The following is a 23,400-nucleotide window of genomic DNA, read 5'->3' on the forward strand; positions in this document are numbered from 1 at the left end:
ATAAAGTCGACAGTTCGATGTGGGTCTTCGCGCTGAACGAATCTCTGTGGGCTTCAGCCTCCACTCGAGCTGTCGACTGGGGTAGTGTGTCCGTGCCTGTACTTCAGAAAGCGAGTCGCTACGGCAACTCTTTGCATTCGTTCACCAGTGCATTGGTAGATGCATGGGTTTGTCAGTGTGGCAAGTGCAGGCAAAGATGATGGAGGTGTGAAGTGATCATTTTCCCCTCTCTCCAAATTAAACCACAAAGGTTCAGCAATACTGGGATCTCGTGTCTGGTGGCCGGGAGTCGTGCTCACAAAGCGACTCCTGGACGATGTGAGATGGATGAATAGGGCCCCTGTAATTTTGGGATCACAATCGGGGAACGTAAAAACTATTGCATCATGGAATGTACCACACCAGCCAAAATGGTCACATATTCCTTAGTAGTAGTACGACACCGTGTAACTCGTGGTCTAGGGGTAGCATCTTTCATTCATAATCAAAACGTCTTCGGTCCCGGGTTCGATCTCCGCCACTGCCTAAATTTTGATAAATAATCAGCATTGGTGGCCGAAGACTTCCGGCATAAGAAGTTAGCCTCATTCTGCCAACGGCCTTGTCAAAGAGGGCGGAGGAGCGGATAGAGGTTCAGGGCACTATCTTGTCCTAGGGGTGGGAAATTGCCCCTAAAGGCGGAAGAATCAGCTATGATCAACGACATGAGGATGCAGAAGGCAATGGAAACCACTGCATTAAAGACACGTAACGTGTATCCACAGGACATGTGGCCTGTAATTGAAGAAGTGTCCATTGGCAAAAGATTCCGGAATAGTCCCCCATTCGGATCTCCGGGAGGGGACTGCCAAGGGGGAGGTTACCATGAGAAAAAGATTGAATAATCAACGAAAGGATAAGGTTCTACGAGTCGGGGCGTGGAACGTCAGAAGCTTAAACGTGGTAGGGAAACTAGAAAATCTTAAAAGGGAAATGCAAAGGCTCAATCTAGATATAGTAGGGGTCAGTGAAGTGAAGTGGAAGGAAGACAAGGATTTCTGGTCAGATGAGTATCGGGTAATATCAACTGCAGCAGAAAATGGTATAACAGGTGTAGGATTCGTTATGAATAGGAAGGTAGGGCAGAGGGTGTGTTACTGTGAACAGTTCAGTGACCGGGTTGTTCTAATAAGAATCGACAGCAGACCAACACTGACAACGATAGTTCAGGTATACATGCCGACGTCGCAAACTGAAGATGAACAGATAGAGAAAGTGTATGAGGATATTGAAAGGGTAATGCAGTATGTAAAGGGGGACGAAAATCTAATAGTCATGAGCGACTGGAATGCAGTTGTAGGGGAAGGAGTAGAAGAAAAGGTTACAGGAGAATATGGGCTTGGGACGAGGAATGAAAGAGGAGAAAGACTAATTAAGTTCTGTAACAAGTTTCAGCTAGTAATAGCGAATATCACGGGAAGATTTCAATTAGATTACATCATGGTCAGACAGAGATTCCGAAATCAGATACTGGATTGTAAGGCGTACCCAGGAGCAGATATAGACTCAGATCACAATATAGTAGTGATGAAGAGTAGGCTGAAGTTCAAGAAATTAGCCAGGACGAATCAATACGCAAAGAAGTGGGATACCGAAGTACTAAGGAATGACGAGATACGTTTGAAGTTCCCTAACGCTATAGATACAGCAATAAGGAATAGCGCAGTAGGCAGTACAGTTGAAGAGGAATGGACATCTCTAAAAAGGGCCATCACAGAAGTTGGGAAGGAGAACATAGGTACAAAGAAGGTAGCTGCGAAGAAACCATGGGTAACAGAAGGAATACTTCAGTTGATTGATGAAAGGAGGAAGTAGAAACGTGTTCCGGGAAAATCAGGAATACAGAAATACAAGTCGCTGAGGAATGAAATAAATAGGAAGTGCAGGGAAGCTAAGACGAAATGGCTGCAGGAAAAATGTGAAGACATCGAAAAAGATATGATTGTCGGAAGGACAGACTCAGCATACAGGAAAGTCAAAACAACCTTTGGTGACATTAAAAGCAACGGTGGTAACATTAAGAGTGCAACGGGAATTCCACTGTTAAATGCAGAGGAGAGAGCAGATAGGTGGAAAGAATACATGGAAAGCCTCTATGAGGGTGAAGATTTGTCTGATGTGATAGAAGAAGAAACAGGAGTCGATTTAGTAGAGATAGGGTATCCAGTATTAGAATCGGAATTTAAAAGAGCTTTGGAGGACTTACGGTCAAATAAGGCAGAAGGGATAGATAACATTCCATCAGAATTTCTAAAATCATTGGGCGAAGTGGCAACAAAACGACTATTCACGTTGGTGTGTAGAATATATGAGTCTGGCGACATACCATCTGACTTTCGGAAAAGCATCATCCACACAATTCCGAAGACGGCAAGAGCTGACAAGTGCGAGAATTATCGCACAATCAGCTTAACAGCTCATGCATCGAAGCTGCTTACAAAAATAATATACAGAAGAATGGAAAAGAAAATTGAGAATGCGCTAGGTGACGATCAGTTTGGCTCTAGGAAAAGTAAAGGGACGAGAGAGGCAATTCTGACATTACGGCTAATAATGGAAGCAAGGCTAAAGATTACGGCTAATAATGGAAGCAAGGCTAAAGAAAAATCAAGACACTTTCATAGGATTTGTCGACCTGGAAAAAGCGTTCGACAATGTAAAATGCTGCAAGCTGTTCGAGATTCTGAAAGAAGTAGGGGTAAGCTATAGGGAGAGACGGGTGATATACAATATGTACAACGACCAAGAGGGAATAATAAGAGTGGACGATCAAGAACGAAGTGCTCGTATTAAGAAGGGTGTAAGACAAGGTTGTAGCCTTTCGCCCCTACTCTTCAATCTGTACATCGAGGAAGCAATGATGGAAATAAAAGAAAGGTTCAGTAGTGTAATTAAAATACAAGGTGAAAGGATATCAATGATACGATTCGCTGATGACATTGCTATCCTGAGTGAAAGTGAAGAAGAATTAAATGATCTGCTGACCGGAATGAGCAGTCTATTGAGTACACAGTATGGTTTGAGAGTAAATGAGAAGTAGTAGAAATGAGAACAGCGAGAAACTTAACATCAGGATTGATGGTCACCAAGTCAATGAAGTTAAGGAATTCTGCTACCTAGGCAGTAAAATAACCAATGACGGACGGAGCAAGGAGGACATCAAAAGCAGACTCGCTATGGCAAACTGGTATTTCTGGCCAAGAGAAGTCTACTAATATCAAATACCGGCCTTAATTTGAGGAAGAAATTTCTGAGGATGTACGTCTGTAGTACAGCATTGTATGGTAGTGAAACATGGACTGTGGGAAAACCGGAAGAGAAGAGAATCGAAGCATTTGAGATGTGGTGCTATAGACGAATGTTGAAAATTAGGTGGACTGATAAGGTAAGGAATGAGGAGGTTCTACGCAGAATCGGAGAGGAAAGGAATATGTGGAAAACACTGATAAGGAGAAGGGACAGGATGATAGGACATCTGCTAAGACATGAGGGAATGACTGCCATGGTACTAGAGGGAGCTGTAGAGGGCAAAAACTGTAGAGGAAGACAGAGATTGGAATACGCCAAGCAAATAATTGAGAACGTCGGTTGCAAGTGGTACTCTGAGATGAAGAGGTTAGCACAGGAAAGGAATTCGTGGCGGGCCGCATCATACCAGTCAGTAGACTGATGACCAAAAAAAAAAAAAAAAAAAAAAAGTAATAAGACCTTGCAGATTGACCATGGGGCCACTGAAAACCCCCCGCCATTCTTCACTTTCGGGACGTAAACTCGGCCAGAAGTTGGAAACAGAGTGAAACAATACTCATTAGACCGAATAACTTCCTTCCACTGCTCCATAATTTAATGGCTTCATAGTTTAATGGCTTCGGCACCACGTTTCACAGTTGCGGGCATATGTGTCACTGTTTAGTGGTTTCGGAATTCCAGATAGCCCTGTAATTTTTTGATGTGTGTGAAATCTTATGGGACTTAACTGCAAAGGTCATCAGTCCCTAAGCTTACACACTACTTAACCTAAATTATCCTAAGGACAAGCACACACACCCATGCCCGAGGGAGGACTCGAACCTCCGCCGGGACCAGCCGCACAGTCCATGACTGCAACTCCTGAGACTGCTCGGCTAATCCCGCGCGGCTGCCCTGTAATTCCCTGCTTATGAAGCTCTCTTCGTGTTTTGGTGGTGACAGGATTCGCGAGTGCGACATTTTGTCCTGGAGACGTTTAGAGCTGTCACTGTCTTGTCTTCCGTCACAATTCTCTTCAGCGACCGTCCGTCAGGATCGTTCAATACTCACTTTCGTGCGCATTATGACTTAGTGGATGGCGTTTTTCCACTTCCCTTGTATGGGGTATAAATCTACGATACGGTGCCTGTTGAAACACCAAACACTTTGGTTTCCTCGGTTAAGGAGCGCACCCATCTAACAAGCGCCAATAAACTGCGGAAGTTATAATTCACTTAGCTGAGATATAATGTGCTTACAACTACACGGAAACTGTCCTGAATACATCTGACACTTGCAATGTGTTGAAGACGTTGCACAAGTGCCGTTCGTGGTCAAATACGACTGTGCTACCTGCAGGCTTGGCTAGCATCAGCATTTATGTTCAAGCATGCACTTCTGGCGGTGTATCCATATTTCTGTTCACCCTTTGTAGCTGCTAGCATACAACTGGCTCCAAAGTAACCTTTGTTTTGATGCGTACGTTCAAAATCTACTCAAAGTTCCATCCTCATTCATGTAAAAAGATATGGCCTTGTGAGATCAGAAGAATCTTTTTTGGAACACACTGTATCGCTAGTTATGTGACTTAGGTACTGTAGTTGTGCCTTTGACGCACTACTTTCATTATATTTCCAGAGCGATGACTTCAGCGCTGTATTTCGGTGCGTGGCTTTCCTGCCCCTACCTGGCGGACAGATGTACATCTACTGCTGGGCCGCTCATCGCATCACGGAGAAGGTAATTCACTGCTGACGCAGCTTTTTGTACTTAAAAGCTCTGCTGTGTATACTGTTGTAATTTCTATGCAGCGAAAAGTTCACCAAGCATACTGATGTAGTGAGAGTGTATTTCATGAGCCTTTCGAAAACTTCATGGCAAAGACGTATGTAGCAAACACCATGCAGTGGGTTTCTTGACTGTAAGAAGTCGCGTGAAATTGTAATTTGGCAGCGCAGAAATGTCTGAGCGTCTAAAACAACGACAATGGGGACAATTTTGACAGTTAAATAGTATCTTAACTATCTGTATGAAGCAGCGACAGTTGACGGTAAAACCACACGCTTTTGACGGTTACCTGCATCGTCTTCGTCAGGAGCAATTGATAGTCAAAACTGCTGCTGTGGAGGCCTTGTATAGCCCATAGAGGGCTTCTGATTAGTCGTTGACAACGCAGTGCTATCGCAGACGGGGTCAGCGTCTGCCCTGGCGGCATCACCGCTACAGTTATAGCGTAAACATTGAGACGAATATCTCTGGCTTTTCTTTGCATCGAAAGCTCGCTTCCGTGCACCGCTAAGATTATATCCACTGTCAGGTTTGAAGATGTTCTCACACAACTTTTTCAACCTCTTTCATTACAGAATCTCAGTATGTAAGAGACTGGGACGAAACTTTCGTTTCGTAAAACAGTGTTCTGTAGGTGTTTGTGAGGCTGTGCTCAGCAACTGCAGATTCTTCCAGCTCTCAATGTTTAATGTGCAGTTCCGCACAACGGACGGAAACGGTGCTGATGGACTGACCAAAGTAACTGCTTGGGCACTCGCAAACGATACTGCAAATCCCAGGGATCCTGAGATCGAGACTGCTTTTAAAAGGGCGAAGTACCACCTTCATCTTCCTAGGAGATTGGAATATAGAATTTAAGTATCCTCTTCCCAGAACTCTGGCTGTTTTGCTGGATGTAGCGCTGCAGAAACGAAGGAGCGCGGAAGCAATTACATCGATTAGTCTATCCGCGCCGCTGTGCAGAACATCGTCATATTAAAAAAAGAGACCTGGAGAAATTTACTTATTGAGCAAGCCCCACAAACAAACTCAAAATACTTTTTTTTAAGGAACACACCGCTATTTCAGTGTTTTATTGTATATTTAAGTACAACCTAGATTTCGGTCTTTTATGCGATTTTCGAATGTTTGATTTTATGTTTTTAGCATATATTGCAGAACTGTAACATGTTGTCAAGCTCAAAATTGGCCATAAATGAAGAAAAATGTTTGCTTTCTTAATTTATGGCCAACTTTGAGCTTGGTTTCTTCACTCATTAATGCCCAGTGGCAACTAAAGTTGTCAATGTATTTAAAAATTAATGTTAGCAACAATGAAATGCTGTATAGAATTTAATTATTGGAAGCAGTTATGACACTTTCCTTTGTTGTTTAACATTTGAAGGATCAGTATTCAGTCCAATGTTATTGATTACGAATGTTAAATCTATTGGTGTGTATGCGTGTTAAAAACCGCGCCGATGAAAACTGTAAGTATCTTAAGTGAATTTTCTTTACTATATTGTAATAAACAGTTTAAATTATACACACAATTTCTTCAGAATTTGTAAATTGTTTTTAGCATGATTTACATAGGGGAAAATATGTCTGGCCTCTTTAGTTGCCACTGGGCATGCGTGTTGTCTTTCAGGTGTTATGATACTTTATGGACTGTGGACGAAATAATAAATTTTCTTGAAGCAGATCGAAACAGAGAAATACGATCAGATGGTATGACAAGGCGGAGATACTGACGAAGATTCTGATTTGTCAGATTATGAAGTTCAAGGAAAACCCCATGTCTTCTCCCTACGCGTATACGAAGGGCACAGGCTCAAGTTCAGTTAAAGGAAAATGAACATGTTGTAAATACAAAGAGAAAGAAGGGCATGTCAAGGCAAAATTTTGCAGTGTGTGATGGAAGTGAACGAGATGAAGAAATTGAGAATCCCGCAAACATTGAAACTACACTTCCTGTTGCAAATACTGTAGGAAATAGGAAGTGCACATCAAGTAAGAAGTTTGCAGTTAGTGGAGAAATTCAAGGGCTAAGAGAGTTAGAAACTAAGGTTTGCGCAGAGACTCAAACTACATAAACTGTTATAAATACGAATGGGAAGAAGAATGGGAGGCTAAGTAAAAATTTTACAGTGAGGGAGTAAGCCAAGGACAAGAAGCAGTAGAAGATATTGGCGATTCTGCAGAGACTCCAACCCTATCCAAACACTCGAGGGCTAAATCACATGTAAAACCCATCACCTCAGTTTGGGACCAAATGCAACCAAGCTGGAAACTAAAAGAAGTAAATGGGTCTTTTGGTCCTCATTTATTACATTTTCTTTCAACTACAGTAAAATTCCCATTGTACTCTATTAACAAGTTTTTCTCTGAGAAATTAATAAATTTTATTGTTTCTCAAACAAATTTATATGTGTCAAAGAAATGTGAATGTTTCTTATCGTGAGTCATGCACTGTCCTGGGAATAAGGATTCTCTCAGGTTATCATAAATTGCCAAATAAAAGAATGTATTAGCAGGAGAAATCTGATTGCAATGTAGCTTTAGTTTCAGAATCCGTGACGTGACAGATTTGAAGAAATCTTGTGATATATATACTTAAGTGACAACACAAATATAAAGGAAGATGGGTTTTATAAAGTAAGGCAACTGATCAACTTTCTCAATAACGCTATCTGACAATGCAGTTTGTATCAATGCAGTGTGTGTTGATGAGAGTATTGTACCATATTATGGGACGCATGGGGCTACACAGTTTATCAAAGGCAAGCCAATTAGATTTGATTTAAAGCTATGGATTTTGGAAAATCCTGATAGCTACGTTATACAAGCAGAACATTACTGTGGCGCACATACGAAAATACGTAAAACTGGTCTTGGCGAGGATGGAGATAGAGTGATTGGTTTGGTTCAGCACGGAAATATCCCAGGTGGAAGAAAATTTATGTCAGTTCCATTGCTGGAAGAACTATGGAGAAGAAACCTGGGTGGCGCAGGGACAATGCGAGAGAACGGAGTTGGAAAATAACTGAATTTGCCATCGAAGTGAGTTCGGAAAACAAGAAAGAGGAATATGTGTTTCAGTATCTAAAGGCCAGACGACGGCAATGAGATGGAATGACAATGCAGTAGCGACAGTTATTTCCAACTGAGATTATCTAGAACCTTTACGAAATGTGGAAAGATGTAGCAGAACGGAAAAAGAGTAACGGTAAAGATGACTGATGCTGTGAAACAATATAATCTGCAGTTGGGAGGGATTGATCTGAAAGATTAATTCACAGCTCTGTATAGGGAAAAAATGACGATTAAAAATGGTGGTGGTCCCTCTCTGCGTGGAGTATTGACGTATGTTGCGTACAGGGATGGTTGTTATATCAGAGGTTGGGAAATGATCTGCTATATCTTCAGTTTAGAAGGCAAGTTGTTCTTCAAATTGTGAAAACCCATGGAGCCCAAAGGGCAAAAGCTGGTCCACCATCACGATGTCTTTCATTAGATGATATAAGGCAGGACAGAAAATATCATCTCATCGTCAAAGGACAATCTAAGTGTCGCAGATACCAAGTATGCTAAAAGCGTACTGTGTATATATTTGACAAATGCTAGGTACCACTTCATCCTTATCGTTTTGAGGGGTTTCATAAATTTTGAAAAACCTAAGCTAACATTCAGATGAGAATTTTTCTAACGATTCAAAAATGTTTTGAGTGTTTAAATACCTTTTTTTAAAAAAATATAAAGTAAGAATGTGTCACAAAAACAGTTCGAAAAATAAAAATTGTAATCAATCTATAAATGTATTTCATTTGTTACCTTAAGTGCCCATTGCCAACTTCAGTTGCCATCAATGTTCATGACTGCATAAATGAAAAATAAACTGAAGTTATGTTTGTCATGTAAACCTGTTACAAAACAATAACCTACAACTACTTTGAAGCAGAAAAACTGATCTTAATTATTCTGTGCACTAATGGGTTAGTTAAGAAAATTAAGAAAATATTGGCTTTGTTAATTTATGGCCAACTTTGAGCATGACAAAATGTTAAGTGTCTTGAAAAATATGTTAAAGACATAAAATCAAATATTTGAATAGGGCATAAAAGATTGAAAACTGGATTGCACTTAAATAAACAATAAAACAGTCAAATGGTGGTGTGTCATAAAAAAGTATTGTATGACTGTTGCTCGGAAACATCAAAAAATGTTTACTGTTTTACGAAACAAAAGTTTTGCCTCGGGTTCTCATATACTGGGATTCCGTAATTAAAGAGGCTGCGGAAATAAGAAAGTGTGAGAATATTTTCAATCATGGAAGCGGATATAATCTTAGCGAGCTCTCGATGCAAAGAAAAGCAACGACGGGAGCGGTGACACCATCAGGGCAGACGCTGACACCATCTGCGAAAGTACTGCGCGTTCAACGTCCAATTAGAAGCCGTCTATGGGCTATATAAGACCACCACCGCAGGAGATTTAACAGTCTGCTGCTCCTGACGAACGCGATGGAGGTAATCATCGAAAGCTCGGAGTTTTACCCTGGACTGGAGCGGGAAGTAGTCACAGTATGCCTTATGCAACAGTGCCATCACGAAGGACTTCGTCCTCATCGTCACTACCTTATTGCAAATACAGGGATATTCATAACGTCCTCTGAAAGCAAAAACTGCAACACATACGAGAAAACGACACATGTCAATGGAATGAGCATCTCCCCAAATTTTGATTCCTAATATGCGCTGTGGCGTGGCTACAGAGTGCACCACCAGGTAGCGTGTCGGAACACGCAAACAAATCACTCGCTCTGTACTGCTGGGTCGAATTAGTATGCGCCTGCATTTACGCAACCCAACGAACAGATTTCCAAAGCGGGCTGCTGTTTCGTCTTCGCAGGCACAAAGTAGCAGCGATTTCAACGAATCGCACACATGTATTAACGTTTGCTGCATCGCAAACGGTGCCCTTATCGACCATTTACAATGTGAGTTAATAGCTTGGAGCGATGCTCTGTCCAGTCATATGTGGCTATTTCCAGTGTGAAATGCAGTTCTCAGGCTGTCATGTTATGATATGCTGAAGATAACGGCTGGTTATAAATATACTGACGATGTTCCGAGTGCTGCGGAGTAGAGAGTAGACATTGTATGTACGTACATTAATCGGTGCGCTCTCGGAGTATGCTGAAAAATAAGTTTCACTTTCTGCCACCAGGTGAAAATGTCGCGCTGAAACAGTTAGAATATGTTGTTCTGGCACCCTGGCAACCTGTATCCTGATAAAGGAAGCCTCTGAATTATCTCCTTATTTAAGAAGTGTTCAGATATACCAATAATTTCAGAGTCAACATCTATAAGCAATTCACTAACATTATCTCTAATACCTTGTATATTTTGATGAAATATACTAATTCCCTCATTACTCGGATACCTAAGCTTTGTCAAAAGTGGTTCCTTTGTTAGAGAGACTTCCCTTAAGCAGGAATACCTATCAGCTGACTTCAATCTAAAAACGGTGCAGCTCTAACACCCACTACTGCAGGAATTTTCCCATGAGTGATCCCACAAACCCGACCTATGCTGTCACCTATAAGCTTTGCTAACCTCCCCTTCCCATACCTGTTGAGGTGCAGGCCATGTCTAGTGAAATCTGTCCTGCTGATAGACTCCACCGACACCATGCTTTCTGTCATCAGCGCACTCCCAAGTCTCATGTTATTACGCCGGATGGCTGTATTAAGATGAGGCCGATCGTGACGCTGAAACAGTTCCACGAATGCACATTCGTGTTGATAGGCTGAGTGGCTATCTTTTCCAGGTCACCATCTACGTCATACTCCCCATCCCTATCAATACTATTACCAGCCCCCACCCACAATCACTACCTGATCCTCTTTAGTAAAATCCCTACATAACCCCCCTATTTAACAGTCACCTGAGCCAATCCTGCATTAGGTTCAAATGGCTCTCAGCACTATGGGACTTACCATCTATGGTCATCAGTCCAAGCTCCTTCATTAGGCTTCACAATGCTGGTGACCTGGTACTCACTCCCCAGCACTTCCTGCAACTGCTGGCCTACACCTCTGCCATGAGAACTACCTAACAGCAGAACCTTCTTCTTCCTCTTCGACTTTGCAACTGTTCTAGCCACCGTAACTACTGAGGTCTGCTGCATACTTCCTACATCTACAGCTACTAGAGATTCCTCTCCACTAGACTGACAGTTGGTCATATCTATTGTAAACACCAATAGTAAAACTATCTGAAAATCTTCTTCTCCTAGCAGATCTCTTGCCAACAGCCAGCTCCCATTCCCCAACCCCCTTCTCCCTCCTAATCCTATCTAGCTCCTCCTGTGCGTTTTTCAACTGCACCTGAAGGGCACAGATCTTACGCTCCTGCTCCTCTATCAACTTACTCTTGCTATGTAACCTGCAGTTCCAGGAGAGGATCTCACCAGAATGCCCACTCGCTTCCCCACTGCATTCCCCCAGTGAAAATACTTCGAACAAGTCTCACACCGCAATCCACTACTCACGAACCTACGGCAAAGCCCACTCTTCTCGCTCATGGTAAAATTTTACTTTTTCTGTTCCGCTACTACAATAAGAAGATGTTAAAAACCTGACTACAATAATCACAAACTTACTCTACAAGGGAAGTAACTATTATTATTAACAGTATTAATAAACAGCAAATGTGAATATAACAAAAGACTAATACAGAAAGAGAATCAAACGTCTAATGACACAGTAACGAAGCTGAAAACAGTTCTCAAAAGGTTCTTATGAAATTATTTCACCAGAAAACACAAAAAAAAAACACCGGTTGAAGGCTACTAAAGTTCCTAAATAAACCACTATACACAAACAATTAATTAGTACTTAGCTTTCGATGCGCCGCTACAGCTGCAACTGATCAGCGCGGAATGTAAACACAGCTAAGAGGTTACGTTGCTCGATAGGAAACACAAATATCAGGTCACAGCACAAGAAAAGCAGAGGTGAATGAAGAAACCACTAATAAGTCACTTATATAGTAAATTTTATCACAAAAACCGTTAAAATATGTATCTGAAACCTAAAAATACATAACAACTTAGAGAGCGATCTCACACTCAGTCACTCGCTTATGACGTCACACCAAAGACGTCGAAGATGTGCAGGGACATCTACTGCAGTGATCTTATGTGACTGTATGGTGCTTTATTCTTGGTCCGCTTTTCTTCGAGGAGACGACCCTCGCCGGCCTCTTGGGTGTAATGTGACAGCTGCACGTTATAAGGACGGTCTTGTGCAGCACGTGATTCCAGCTTTGCAAGAATGCAAATGTGTTCACACCACTATTTTCATGAAAGATGGGGAGATACCCCATGTCGCTTGCCAGGTGAAAGATTTGCTTCGACAAACCTTCAGTCATGACTGAATCATCTCTAGGTAATTTGAACATGTGCGGCCCTCCAGATCCCCCGACCTAAGCCCATGTGCTTTTGGATGTGGAGATATCTGAAGGATCGAGTCTATCAAGAGTAATCCGGACTCTTCCTGATGTGAAGGATAGAATACGCTCTGATTATACCGGATCTGGGAGCAGCTGTTGACGATGCTCTGTCAGAAGAGCATACTGAACATGTTGCAGTTTAGTGAATTGCTTATAGATGTTGAATAGCTTATAGATGTTGACTCTGAAATTATTGGTATATCTGAACACTTCTTAAATAAGGAGATAATTCAGAGGCTTCCTTTATCAGGATACAGGTTGGCTGGCAGCTTTTCGAGGAGCTCTTTGCGGTGTGGGGGAGCTAGCCCTGTATGTGAAAAACGGCATCCCATTTGAGTCAATTGATGTTTCAAAGTAGTGCACTGAAAAGGTGTTTGAATGCTGTGCAGGTGTGGTTAAATTTAATGGAGCTAAACTTCTAACTGTTGTTATTTATAGATCCCCAGACTCCGATTTCACAACATTTTTGCTAAAGCTAGAGGAGGTTCTTGGTTCACTTTATAGGAAATACAAAAAGTTAGTTATATGCGGTGACTTCAATATTAATTGTATAAGTGATTGTGCAAGGAAGAGGATGCTGGTAGACCTCCTTAATTCATATAATCTTATACAAACCGTATTCTTTCCAACGAGAGTGCAAGGGAACAGTAGGACAACCATAGACAACATTTTTGTTCATTCCTCATTACTAGAATGGCATTCTGTTAGCAAAAAGGTGAATGGCCTTTCAGATCATGAAGCACAATTTGTAACTCTAATAGATTTTTGTGCTGCAACACGTGTTAAATATAGTCATCAGCTGTTTAGGAAAGCTGATCCAGTTGCTGTAGAGACCTTTGTAAACCTTATCAAGGAACAAGAGTGGCAAGATGTTTATAGCGCTGATACAGTAGACGATAAATATAATGCTTTTCTCAAGACTTTTCTCGTGCTCTTTGAAAGTTGCTTTCCGTTAGAACGTTCAAAACAGGGTACTAGCACAAACAGTCAGCCTGGGTGGCTGACTGGAGGGATAAGAATATCTTGTAGAACAAAGTGGCAATTATATCAAAACGTTAGAAACAGTCAGAATCTAAATGCAGCAGCCCATTACAAACAATATTGTAAGGTGCTTAAAAATGTTATTAGGAAGGCAAAAAGTATGTGGTATGCAGATGGAATAGCTAAGTCTCAGGATAAAATTAAAACCATATGGTCAGTCGTAAAGGAAGTGGCTGGTCTGCAGAGACAGGTCGAGGATATAGAATCAGTGCGTAGTGGGAATGTCCGTGTTACTGATAAGTCGCACATATGTACATTATTTAATAATCACTTTCCGAATATAGCAGGTGAACTAAATAGAAACCTAGTCCCAACAGAGAATAATATAGCGCTCTTAGAAAAAAGTGTTCCGAGACTGTTACCTGAAATGCTCCTCCATGATACTGACAAGAGGGAGATTGAGTTAATAATTAAATCACTAAAGACCAAGAACTCTCATGGATATGACGGGGTATCTAGCAGAATACTGAAGTATTGTTCTATGTATGTTAGCCCAGTACTTAGCCATATCTGTATCTTTTCCTTTAGGAGTGGTCTGTTTCCTGACCGATTAAAGTACTCGGTAGTGAAGCCACTTTATAAAAATGGAGACAGGGATAATATTGACAATTATAGACCTATTTCTATGCCATCGGTGTTTGCTAAAGTTATTGAGAAGGTTGTATATGCAAGGTTACTGGTGCATTTAAATTCACATAATTTGCTGTCAAATGTTCAGTTTGGTTTTAGAAATGGTTTAACAACTGAAAATACTATATTCTCTTTCCTCTGTGAGGTTTTGGACGGATTAAATAAAAGGTTGCGAACGCTAGGTGTTTTATTTGATTTAACGAAGGCTTTTGACTGTGATGACCACAAAATATTACTGCAGAAGTTGGACCATTATGGAGTAAGGAGAGTAGCTTACAATTGATTCGCCTCTTACTTTAAGAACAGAAAGCAGAAGGTAATTCTCCGCAATATTGAGAGTGGTAGTGATGTTCAGTCCCAATGGGGCACTGTTAAGTGGGTCGTTCCCCAAGGGTCGGTGCTGGGGCCACTGCTGTTTCTGATTTATATAATTGATATGCCTTCTAGTATTGCAGGTGATTCAAAAATATTTCTGTTTGCTGATGACACCAGCTTGGTAGTGAAGGATCTTGTGTGTAATATTGAAACAGTATCAAAAAATGTAGTTCATGAAATAAGTTCGTGGGTTGTAGAAAATAATTTGATGCTAAATCACAGTAAGACTCAGTTTTTACAGTTTATAACTCACAATTGAACAAGAACCGATATTTTGATCAGCCAGAATGGGCATATTATAAGCGAGACGGAAGAGTTCAAGTTCCTAGGCATTCGGATAGATAGTAAGCTGCTGTGGAAAGCCCATGTCCAGGATATTGTTCGGAAGCTAAATGCTGCTTTATTTACCATTAGAACAGTATCCGAAATAAGTGACACTTCAACACGAAAAGTAGTCTACTTCGCATATTTTCATACGCTTATGTCGTATGGTATTATTTTTTGGGATAATTCTTCTGATTCAAAAAGGGTATTTTTGGCTCAAAAACGGGCTGTTCGAGCTATATGTGGTGTAAGTTCGAGAACCTCTTGTCGACCCTTATTCAATAGTCAGGGAATTCTGACATTGCCCTCACAGTATATATTTTCTTTAATGTCGTTTGTTGTTAGAAATATTAGGCTATTCCCAAGAGTTAGCAGCTTTCACTCAGTTAATACTAGGCAGAAATCCAATCTGCATGTGGAATGCACTTCCTTGACTCTTGTGCAGAAAGGAGTGCAGTATTCTGCTGCATCCATTTTCAATAAGCTACCACAAGAACACAAAAATCTTAGCAGTAGCCCAAACTCTTTTTAAGTCTAAACTGAAGAGTTTCCTCATGGCTCACTCCTTCTATTCTGTCGAGGAGCTCCTGGAAGAGCTAAAAAATTAAGCAAATTCCAGTGTTACATTGTTGATTTTCTTTATTTAAACTTACGACTTGTCACCTTAATGTTTTTTTATATTTCATTTTATCTGTTTCTAATATCGTGTTATAATTTCATGTATTGACTCGTTTCATGACCATGGAGACTTCTCCTTAATTTGGTCCCACGGAACAATAAATAAATAAATAAACATGTGGCGGATTAGAGATCTATGTGCGCCTGTTACGTGCATTCACAGCACCGTGCAGAATAAATTGTGCCTCATTCGTCCAAAGAATATTTCCCTGCCACATGTACCCATTTCCATGCATGCTAAAAAATCAAGGGCAAAGTCTCGGAGTTATCTTGGGACTTCCTCAGACGCTCATTTTGAGTATTGTAGGGATGCCAGTATAAAATGAGCTGGGAACCTTTTGATCAGGGGAGAGACAATTCCTGTGCCACAGCTCTAGCACTGGGTGCAGGATTTGATGCATGTGCTGCACGGTCAGTTATAGCAACAGCAACTTCATCAAAATACTGCCATGGTAATGGACCGCCTCAATCCTCCAGCTGCACAACCTAGTCCAGCTGTTTCTTCAAATTTCGTGATCGTGGCAGGTGAAGCAGCCAACGTTGATTTCCGTTTGCTCTAATAAATCGGCTGCCATATTTTTCCGTGTTTCTCGCTGTTGTGTGAGATTTTTGGGGATCATTTTTGTACAATACCTACAATGGGAAAATTTGGCTGTGACGTAGGTCCCTTCAGTTGCTGAGGTGGAACGAAATGCTATTAGCTTGCCTCTGAATTTTTTTTGTTGGACAACGTTTTAAAAGCTTCCATTCTCTACTTGTCTCAGCTGTTTCCCTTTCTCGTTTCACTTTCATACAAGGCTACACTCCAGACAAACGTTTTCAGAAAACGCTTCCAAACTCTTAAATTCATACTCGATGTTAACGATTTTCTCTTTTCACAAACGGCTTTCTTGTTATTACAAGTCTGCATGTTACTTACTCTCTACTTCGGCCGTCGTCCTTTATTTTAATGTACGAACAACAAATATCATGAACCACTTTTGGTGCCTCTTTTCCGAAGCTAATTGTTTCAGAAGCACTTCACTCACATCGACAACGTTACATTAGTCTTGTTTTGCTTTTGTTGATATTCATATTATACCTTCGTTCCAAGACACCATCCATTCCGTTCAACTGTTCTTAGTCCTCTGACAGAATTATATATCCTCGACTACGATATAGTTGCTATTTCCTCCGTATGAATTTTCATTCCCTTAACCAAATTGCTCCTTGGCTTCCTTCACTGCTTGCTCAGTGTACAGATTGAATAACATCGGTAAGAGGCTATACTCATTTCTCACTCCCTTTTCAGCTACTGCTTCTTTCGTCTTCATTACCTCTTATAACTTCCATCTGGTTTCTGTACTAGGTGTAAATAAGCTTTCGCTCCCTGTAATTTATCACTGCTGTGCAAAGACCGTATTCTACTCAATATTGTCTAAAGCCTTCTCTAAATCTACAAATGAGATAAACGTAGGATTGCCTTCTTCGAACTTCTAAGATTCTACCAGCAGTATCATACCTCCCATCTTTATGCGCTTCCTCCTCCCTTATTATAATAGTGCCTTCACATTCATTTCACTTGTAGAGTCCTTTTATACGTTCCTTCTACCTTTCAGCTTTCTCTTCATTGCTCTGTACTAGCTTGCTTCTGAGTTCTTGATGTTCATACTGCTGCTTCCCTCTAATTTTTCTTTAGGCTTTACCTATCTTCCTCCTAGGTAGGTATTCTTCGACAGACTTGCAGATGTCTCTTAGCGGTTCCTTCTTACCCATTTTTCAATTTTGTCAGAAGAACTTTTAGTTTAATGTCAAAACCCTGACATGAATTATTTATAGAAGAATGGAGAAACTGGTAGAAGCCTTCCTCGAGCAAGATCAGTTTTGGTTCCAGAGAAATGGAAGAACAGGTGTTTGCGCTATCGCTTTCACAAAAATTGTTTATATAAAAAGAGAGACTTCTAATGTTAATATTTTCAGGTCCCTTTAAGAGCGACATAACCTGAAACAGAAGAAAGGCAAATCAACTTTACAGTATTTGTAAGTTTAGAGATGACTTTTGACAATTGTCACTGTAATATACACTTCGAAATTCTGAAGGTAGCAAGTTTTAAATATAGGGAGTGCAGGGTTATACCAGACTGTAGTTATATGAGTCTAACGACATAAAAGGGAAGCTCTGTCCAACATTATTTTATTTGTAAATTGAGCAAGCAGTGAAGGAAACCAGTAATAAAATTGGAGAGGGAATTAAAGGTAAAGGAGAAAAAGTAAAAACATTGACGTTTGTGGATAATACTGTAGTTGTAAGGAGCAGCAACGGTCTTCGGAAGACCTGTCGAGCGGAATTGATAGTTATTTATAAGGAAATGAAGGCTTTTCTGAAATGCGCTATCGTTTCTATAAAAACAAAGCAACTTGAAGTATTAATATTTTCAGAGCACCTTAAGAGAGACATAATCTGAAACTAAAAAAGATCTCTAGTCAGATATTTTTTTCATATGGAGCTATATGATTCGAGAGACGTTCTAAAGTCTCAAACATCTATGATATATACGAAGTGTGACAATAAAGTAATGAGACTGATGTGAAAAAACATGTTGCTTACCGTTTTACTCAAGTTTAGTGTTGTCTCCTTCAAAGTAGTTCCATTCTGATTGCGCACACTTTTTCCAGCGCTTCTGCCATTGATGGTAACATTTCTGAAACTCATCTTTTGTAATATCCTCCGAGACCCTCGTCACAGCTTTTTGGACATCTTGTGTTGTTAGAAAATGGTGTCCCTTGACCGCCGTTTTGACTCTTGGAAATAGAAACAAGTCGCACGGAGCGATATCTGGTGAATAAGGTGGCTGTGGTGGTACTGAAATTTGTTTTAAAAATTGCTGTACTAGCAGAGCAGTATGGGGTGGCGCATTATCGTGATGCAGAATCCTATTATCAGCAATGTTGGCACGGACACAAAGAACTCTTTCACGAAGTCTTTCAAAAATTTATTTTTAGTAATGTTGGTTAACTGTTTGTCCAGGAGGCACCCACTCTTTATGAACAATTCCCTTGGAATCAAAGAAGCACACAAGCACCCATTTCACTTTAGACTTCGACATGCGAGCATTTTTTGGTCTGGGTTATCCCGTTGAGCACCATTGCGCACTTTGGCGTTTTGTCTCTGGATCGTACTGAAAAAACGAACTTTCATCACCAGTGATAACACGGCTCAACAATTCTGGATTGATTTCCGTTTGCTCTAATAGATCGGCTGCCATATTTTTCCGTGTTTCTCGCCGTTGTGGTGTGAGATTTTTGGGGATCATTTTTGCACAAATCTTTCTCATACCAAGATCTTCAGTTATTATTAGATGAACCGTTTCTCGATTGATGTTCAGTTCTTCTGTAATCATTTTCACGGATAATCTTCGATCAGATCATACGAGTTCACGCACGCTGGCCTAGGCGACATCCATCCGTAAGGTTGATGGTCGTCCACTGCGGTCTTCATCTTCAACATTCGTTCTGCCTTCACAAAACATTTTATGCCAACGAAAAACTTAAGCTCTTGACATAACCTCCTCTCCAAAAGCCTTCTGAAGCTTACCGTAAGTTGTCGTCGCGTTTTCACCCTATTTAATGCAAAAAGAAATGGCATACCGTTGCGCAGTATAATGCGGTTCCATTTCCGAGACGAGAGACAGAAACACGTGTTAACTTATTACTGCACAACTCACGACTGAGCAGTTGCATCGATGTGCCGCTTAGACTAGAAGAAGCTTATAGACCAAGGTCAAAGATATTGTGCCTACGCAAGCCTGCAGGGTTGCCTCATCCTGCAAAGAAAATCATTCTCATTATTGTCGCACCTCGTATATGCAGACCGGAGTGACCAATGAAAATTTGTACCAAGGCTGGGATTTGAACCTGGGTCTCCTGCTCATGAGACGGTTGCACCCTGGCACAGTGGCTTCATACAACTGCTGTGACTAATATAGCATGCCTCCCTCCTCAAACCAAATTCCCATTCACGCCTCAACCAACTTGATATTCCTGCTAAATTCACAGCATTACAGAGACTCTCCAGCTGTATTGGAATAGCACCTAACCATCGATTGCAACGGGGGATGCTGCCTGAAGCCCACGCATAGGCGTTTCAGTCTGATATATACATCAATGATGTCGGAGGCTTGAAAATAGCTCTGGAATTAAATAGTTTCGAATGATTAAAGCGCCTATGCCTGGGTTTAGGGCAGGATCCTGCATTTTATTCGATGCTGAGATGTTGATCCAATACAGTTGGAGAGTCTCTGCAACGCTGTTTGAGTTCATAAAGAATACCCAGTGTGCTGAGGCGTGAATGGGAGTTTTGATTGAGGTGGAAGGCGTGATGAGGTAGCCTGCAGAGCCACTGTGCGAGATTGGCGTTGTGGTTAGCGTATCTGCCTAGTGAACAGTAGACACAGGTTCGAATCCTGGCCTTGATATAAGTTTTCATTTGGCGCTTGAGTCTGCGTACATACATGAGAGTAACTTTTTAATTACATGGTATAACTTACGAAAGGTTTCACTTCACTTGACATTTTGCTCAGCATACACAGATCCTTCGCATTTGCTGTACTCGCTACGCGGCAGACAGATTGCTCGCTGTTGACAGGCGGAGGCGCTGTCTATGGCGGCGTACAGCTGCCAGTGGGTGGAGTCCAGCCAGTGCTTCAAGCGCTCCCTGGCGATCGTCATATTACGGGCGCAGCAGCAACTGGTCATCACCGCAGGGCACCTCTACCCAGTCAACAGAACCACTTTTGTCTCGGCAAGTGTCCACCAAATAGTTTCAGATATCACACTATTATTGTTTTAAATGTTGTAAATTTGCCTACTCAGAAATTCGCAGAATTGTTTTATAATGTACTCTGATGAGAAACAGGGTTCTCAGAAAGTGAAAGATTCACCTGAGTGCTTTACACTGTCTCACAAAAAAATGTGAAACACCCAGAAGGGAAGGAGGAAACAAAATGTGATGTTATTTCAGTGATTACAAAATCGTGCCAAATTTACAAAGAATTTGGCAGTATGAGCCATCCTTCTGATCTGGGTGCATGCACCGACTCTATTGAGATGTCTGTCATGGAGCTTTTGCATGCTCTCCTGATGCAAGTTGGGCCCAACTGCTGTCACTGGTTCTTGATATTCTGGATACTGACAGTGGGATGGTGTTGATTCCTAAATGGTTCCACGTGTGTTCGATTGGGAACAGATCTGGGGATCTCGCTGGTCATGGGAGTACCTCACAGTAACATGTGCTGCGTGTGGATGTGCATTATCCTGTTGAAAAACCGCGCCACGATACTGTCGCGTGGGAGGTTTACATATGAGAACGCATGATATCCGTGTCATACTGCTGTGCCGTCAAGTTACAACCAGCTTTCACCTGAAGTCACATCCGTACCATGACGCTAGAAGTAATACTGCTGTGCCTCTCCAAAACATTGGAAGAACGCGACCTCTCCCCATGTCACTGCCATACTCATCGACGATGGTCATCTGGGGTTGTGGAGCGCAGAGTTTCATTGATGAACACAATGCGACAACATTCATAAGCGGTCAATCCTTCCTGGTCACGGTATCACGCCAAACATATCCGTCTATGTTGTTATAACAGTAACTTACTCGTGGGACGGCAGTTCCCTAATCTGCCTGTATACGACCAATGGCGCGGAATGACAGAGAATGTTCTAGGGAGACCAATACTTCTTCGCGGATTGTAGGCTCAGATGTGGTTACAGTGTGCTTAGTGCACAGTACGGCGGTTCTCAGACGTGTGCAAGCGGAAAACTGACGACGAGGATATCTGCCACTACATTCCCGCGCAATCCAACATCTGACCACTGTCACATCCGGGTGCCACATAAATTTTGGTATTGCACGATTCGACCAGCCCGCCAGATGTAGAGCCTCAATGAGTTCCCTTTCAAGCTCTGTCAGGGGCTGATGATGTTGTTTGTCACAAAGCAGCGCCATCTCCAGGTCCTCCACATTGATCACACACCAACTGACGCTTTTCACGCCCCTTAATACCCTTCCACGCCTAGTAACAACACTCACCAACACTAATTGACTCTGATGGTTCTTCTACCTATTACGCAGGGTTGTAATTCTAATCATTTACATACCTGTCGATTGTGTGTGCGTGTACGAAGTTACATTGATATTCGACCATCTCTTCTGGGCGCTCCACTTTTATTGTCAGGCAGTGGATTACAATCATCGTAAGGACTTAACAAACCCTTGAATAGCTTCGTTAACCTTTTGGTGATCACTCGCCTTCAGCCAAGAGTGTTTGCTATTGGTTTGCAAACTTTAGTAGTTGTCAGCGATGAATTTTGTTCTAAACAACTTCAATGGTATGCGCAAGACCACTGAACAAGATCAGCACGAGATTGTCCGTGAGACAGAGCTATCCTTGGACCTATCCGAGACCGCAGTACTTTCTATTCTGCATGGACATTTAACTGTGAAAAGTGTATGTTCCCTATATATTACTTCCAAAAACAGGCTTGTTTCGTTTGCTGTAAGAAAACAACAAAAACTACAACTAAGGAAACGTACAGCTCAGACAAGACGTCGTAACAGGGTGTGAAACTCCGAGGTATTCGTACGAGCCGGAAACTAAGCTGGAATCAACTAGCTGTGCGTACAAGACAAACCGTAACCAACAAAGTGTTTCGGCCGCGAAGTACGTCCACGGAAATTAACGCTGTTTCTGTTGTTCGACTGGGCATGCGACGGCATCGAAGAGCAGTTCAGGTTGAACGTAAACAACTTGCCTGATTGGTTGGGTGATTTTGGGAGGGAAGTAAACAGCGAGGTCATCGGCCTCATCGGATGATGGAAGGTTGAGGAGGAAATCGGCCTTGCGCTTTCAAAGCAATCATCTCGGAATTTGCCTGAAGTAATATAGAGTAATCACCAAAAACCTAAATCATGATGTCCGGACGCGGGTTTGAACCGTCGTCCTCCCGAACGCGAGTCCTGTGTACTAACCACTGCGCCACCTAGGTCGGTAACACACACGTAAGGTTCACACAAAATACTCAAATTGAACAACTTCCCTGCTGAACCAGTGGGGCAACGTTCCTGAATCGTTTATTGGTACCTGGCCGACTCCACACTCTTCTACGAATGGTGTTCAATAAGTAATTCAACACGGTTTTCTTTCTCGGTCAATTTCGGTGGAAAAAAATGAAATTTGTTGTGGGACACTGTGCAATATTCCGAAAGGTGGCTGGGCTACACGTAGCCTTCAAAGTGTCGTCTATAACGGAGGTGCCTTTGTTGTAGAGTGCTGTCATTGAGTTTCCTTTGGAGGAAAACCAGAGAACCGCATATATTCATAGGAGCTTGCAGAATGTCTATAGAGACCTGTCAGTGAACAAAAGCACAGTGAGTCGTTGGGTGAGGCGTCTGTCATCATACATAGCAACAAGTTCGCACAAACCTGTCTGATCTGCCGCGTGCCGGCTGGCCGCACACAGCTACGACTCCTGCAATGTTGGCCTTCACCAAGTCTCCACACAAATGCAGACCAGCTTCATCTTCGCGACAACGCAGGCCTCACCCAAGTCTGCACATCCGAGAGGAACTCACAAAATTTCATTGGACTGTTCTTCCCCATTCACCAGACAGCCTGGACTTCGAACCTTTTGAAATCCATCTGTTTTTCTCGCTTTCACGGCTCCACTATCAATAGCTTACACTCCAAATGCATTCATCACATTTGTTAAAAAGTTATCAGTTAAACAGCTGCAATCAGAGAGAGAGGAAAGAGAGAGGA

General features: G+C 41.8%; 1 protein-coding gene across 1 annotated transcript in view; it reads left to right on the forward strand.

The window, feature by feature from the left end:
- Positions 1 to 23,400, forward strand: part of LOC126204100 (uncharacterized) — a 90,218-nt gene that overhangs the window by 53,921 nt on the left and 12,897 nt on the right. The window contains exon 3 of the mRNA XM_049938517.1: positions 20,224 to 20,379. Within this exon, the coding sequence (XP_049794474.1) occupies positions 20,224 to 20,379 (156 nt within the window). The remainder of the gene's footprint in view (positions 1 to 20,223; positions 20,380 to 23,400) is intronic.

Source organism: Schistocerca nitens, chromosome 9 (genome assembly GCF_023898315.1).
Source record: "Schistocerca nitens isolate TAMUIC-IGC-003100 chromosome 9, iqSchNite1.1, whole genome shotgun sequence".
Taxonomy (NCBI): Eukaryota; Metazoa; Arthropoda; class Insecta; order Orthoptera; family Acrididae; genus Schistocerca; species Schistocerca nitens.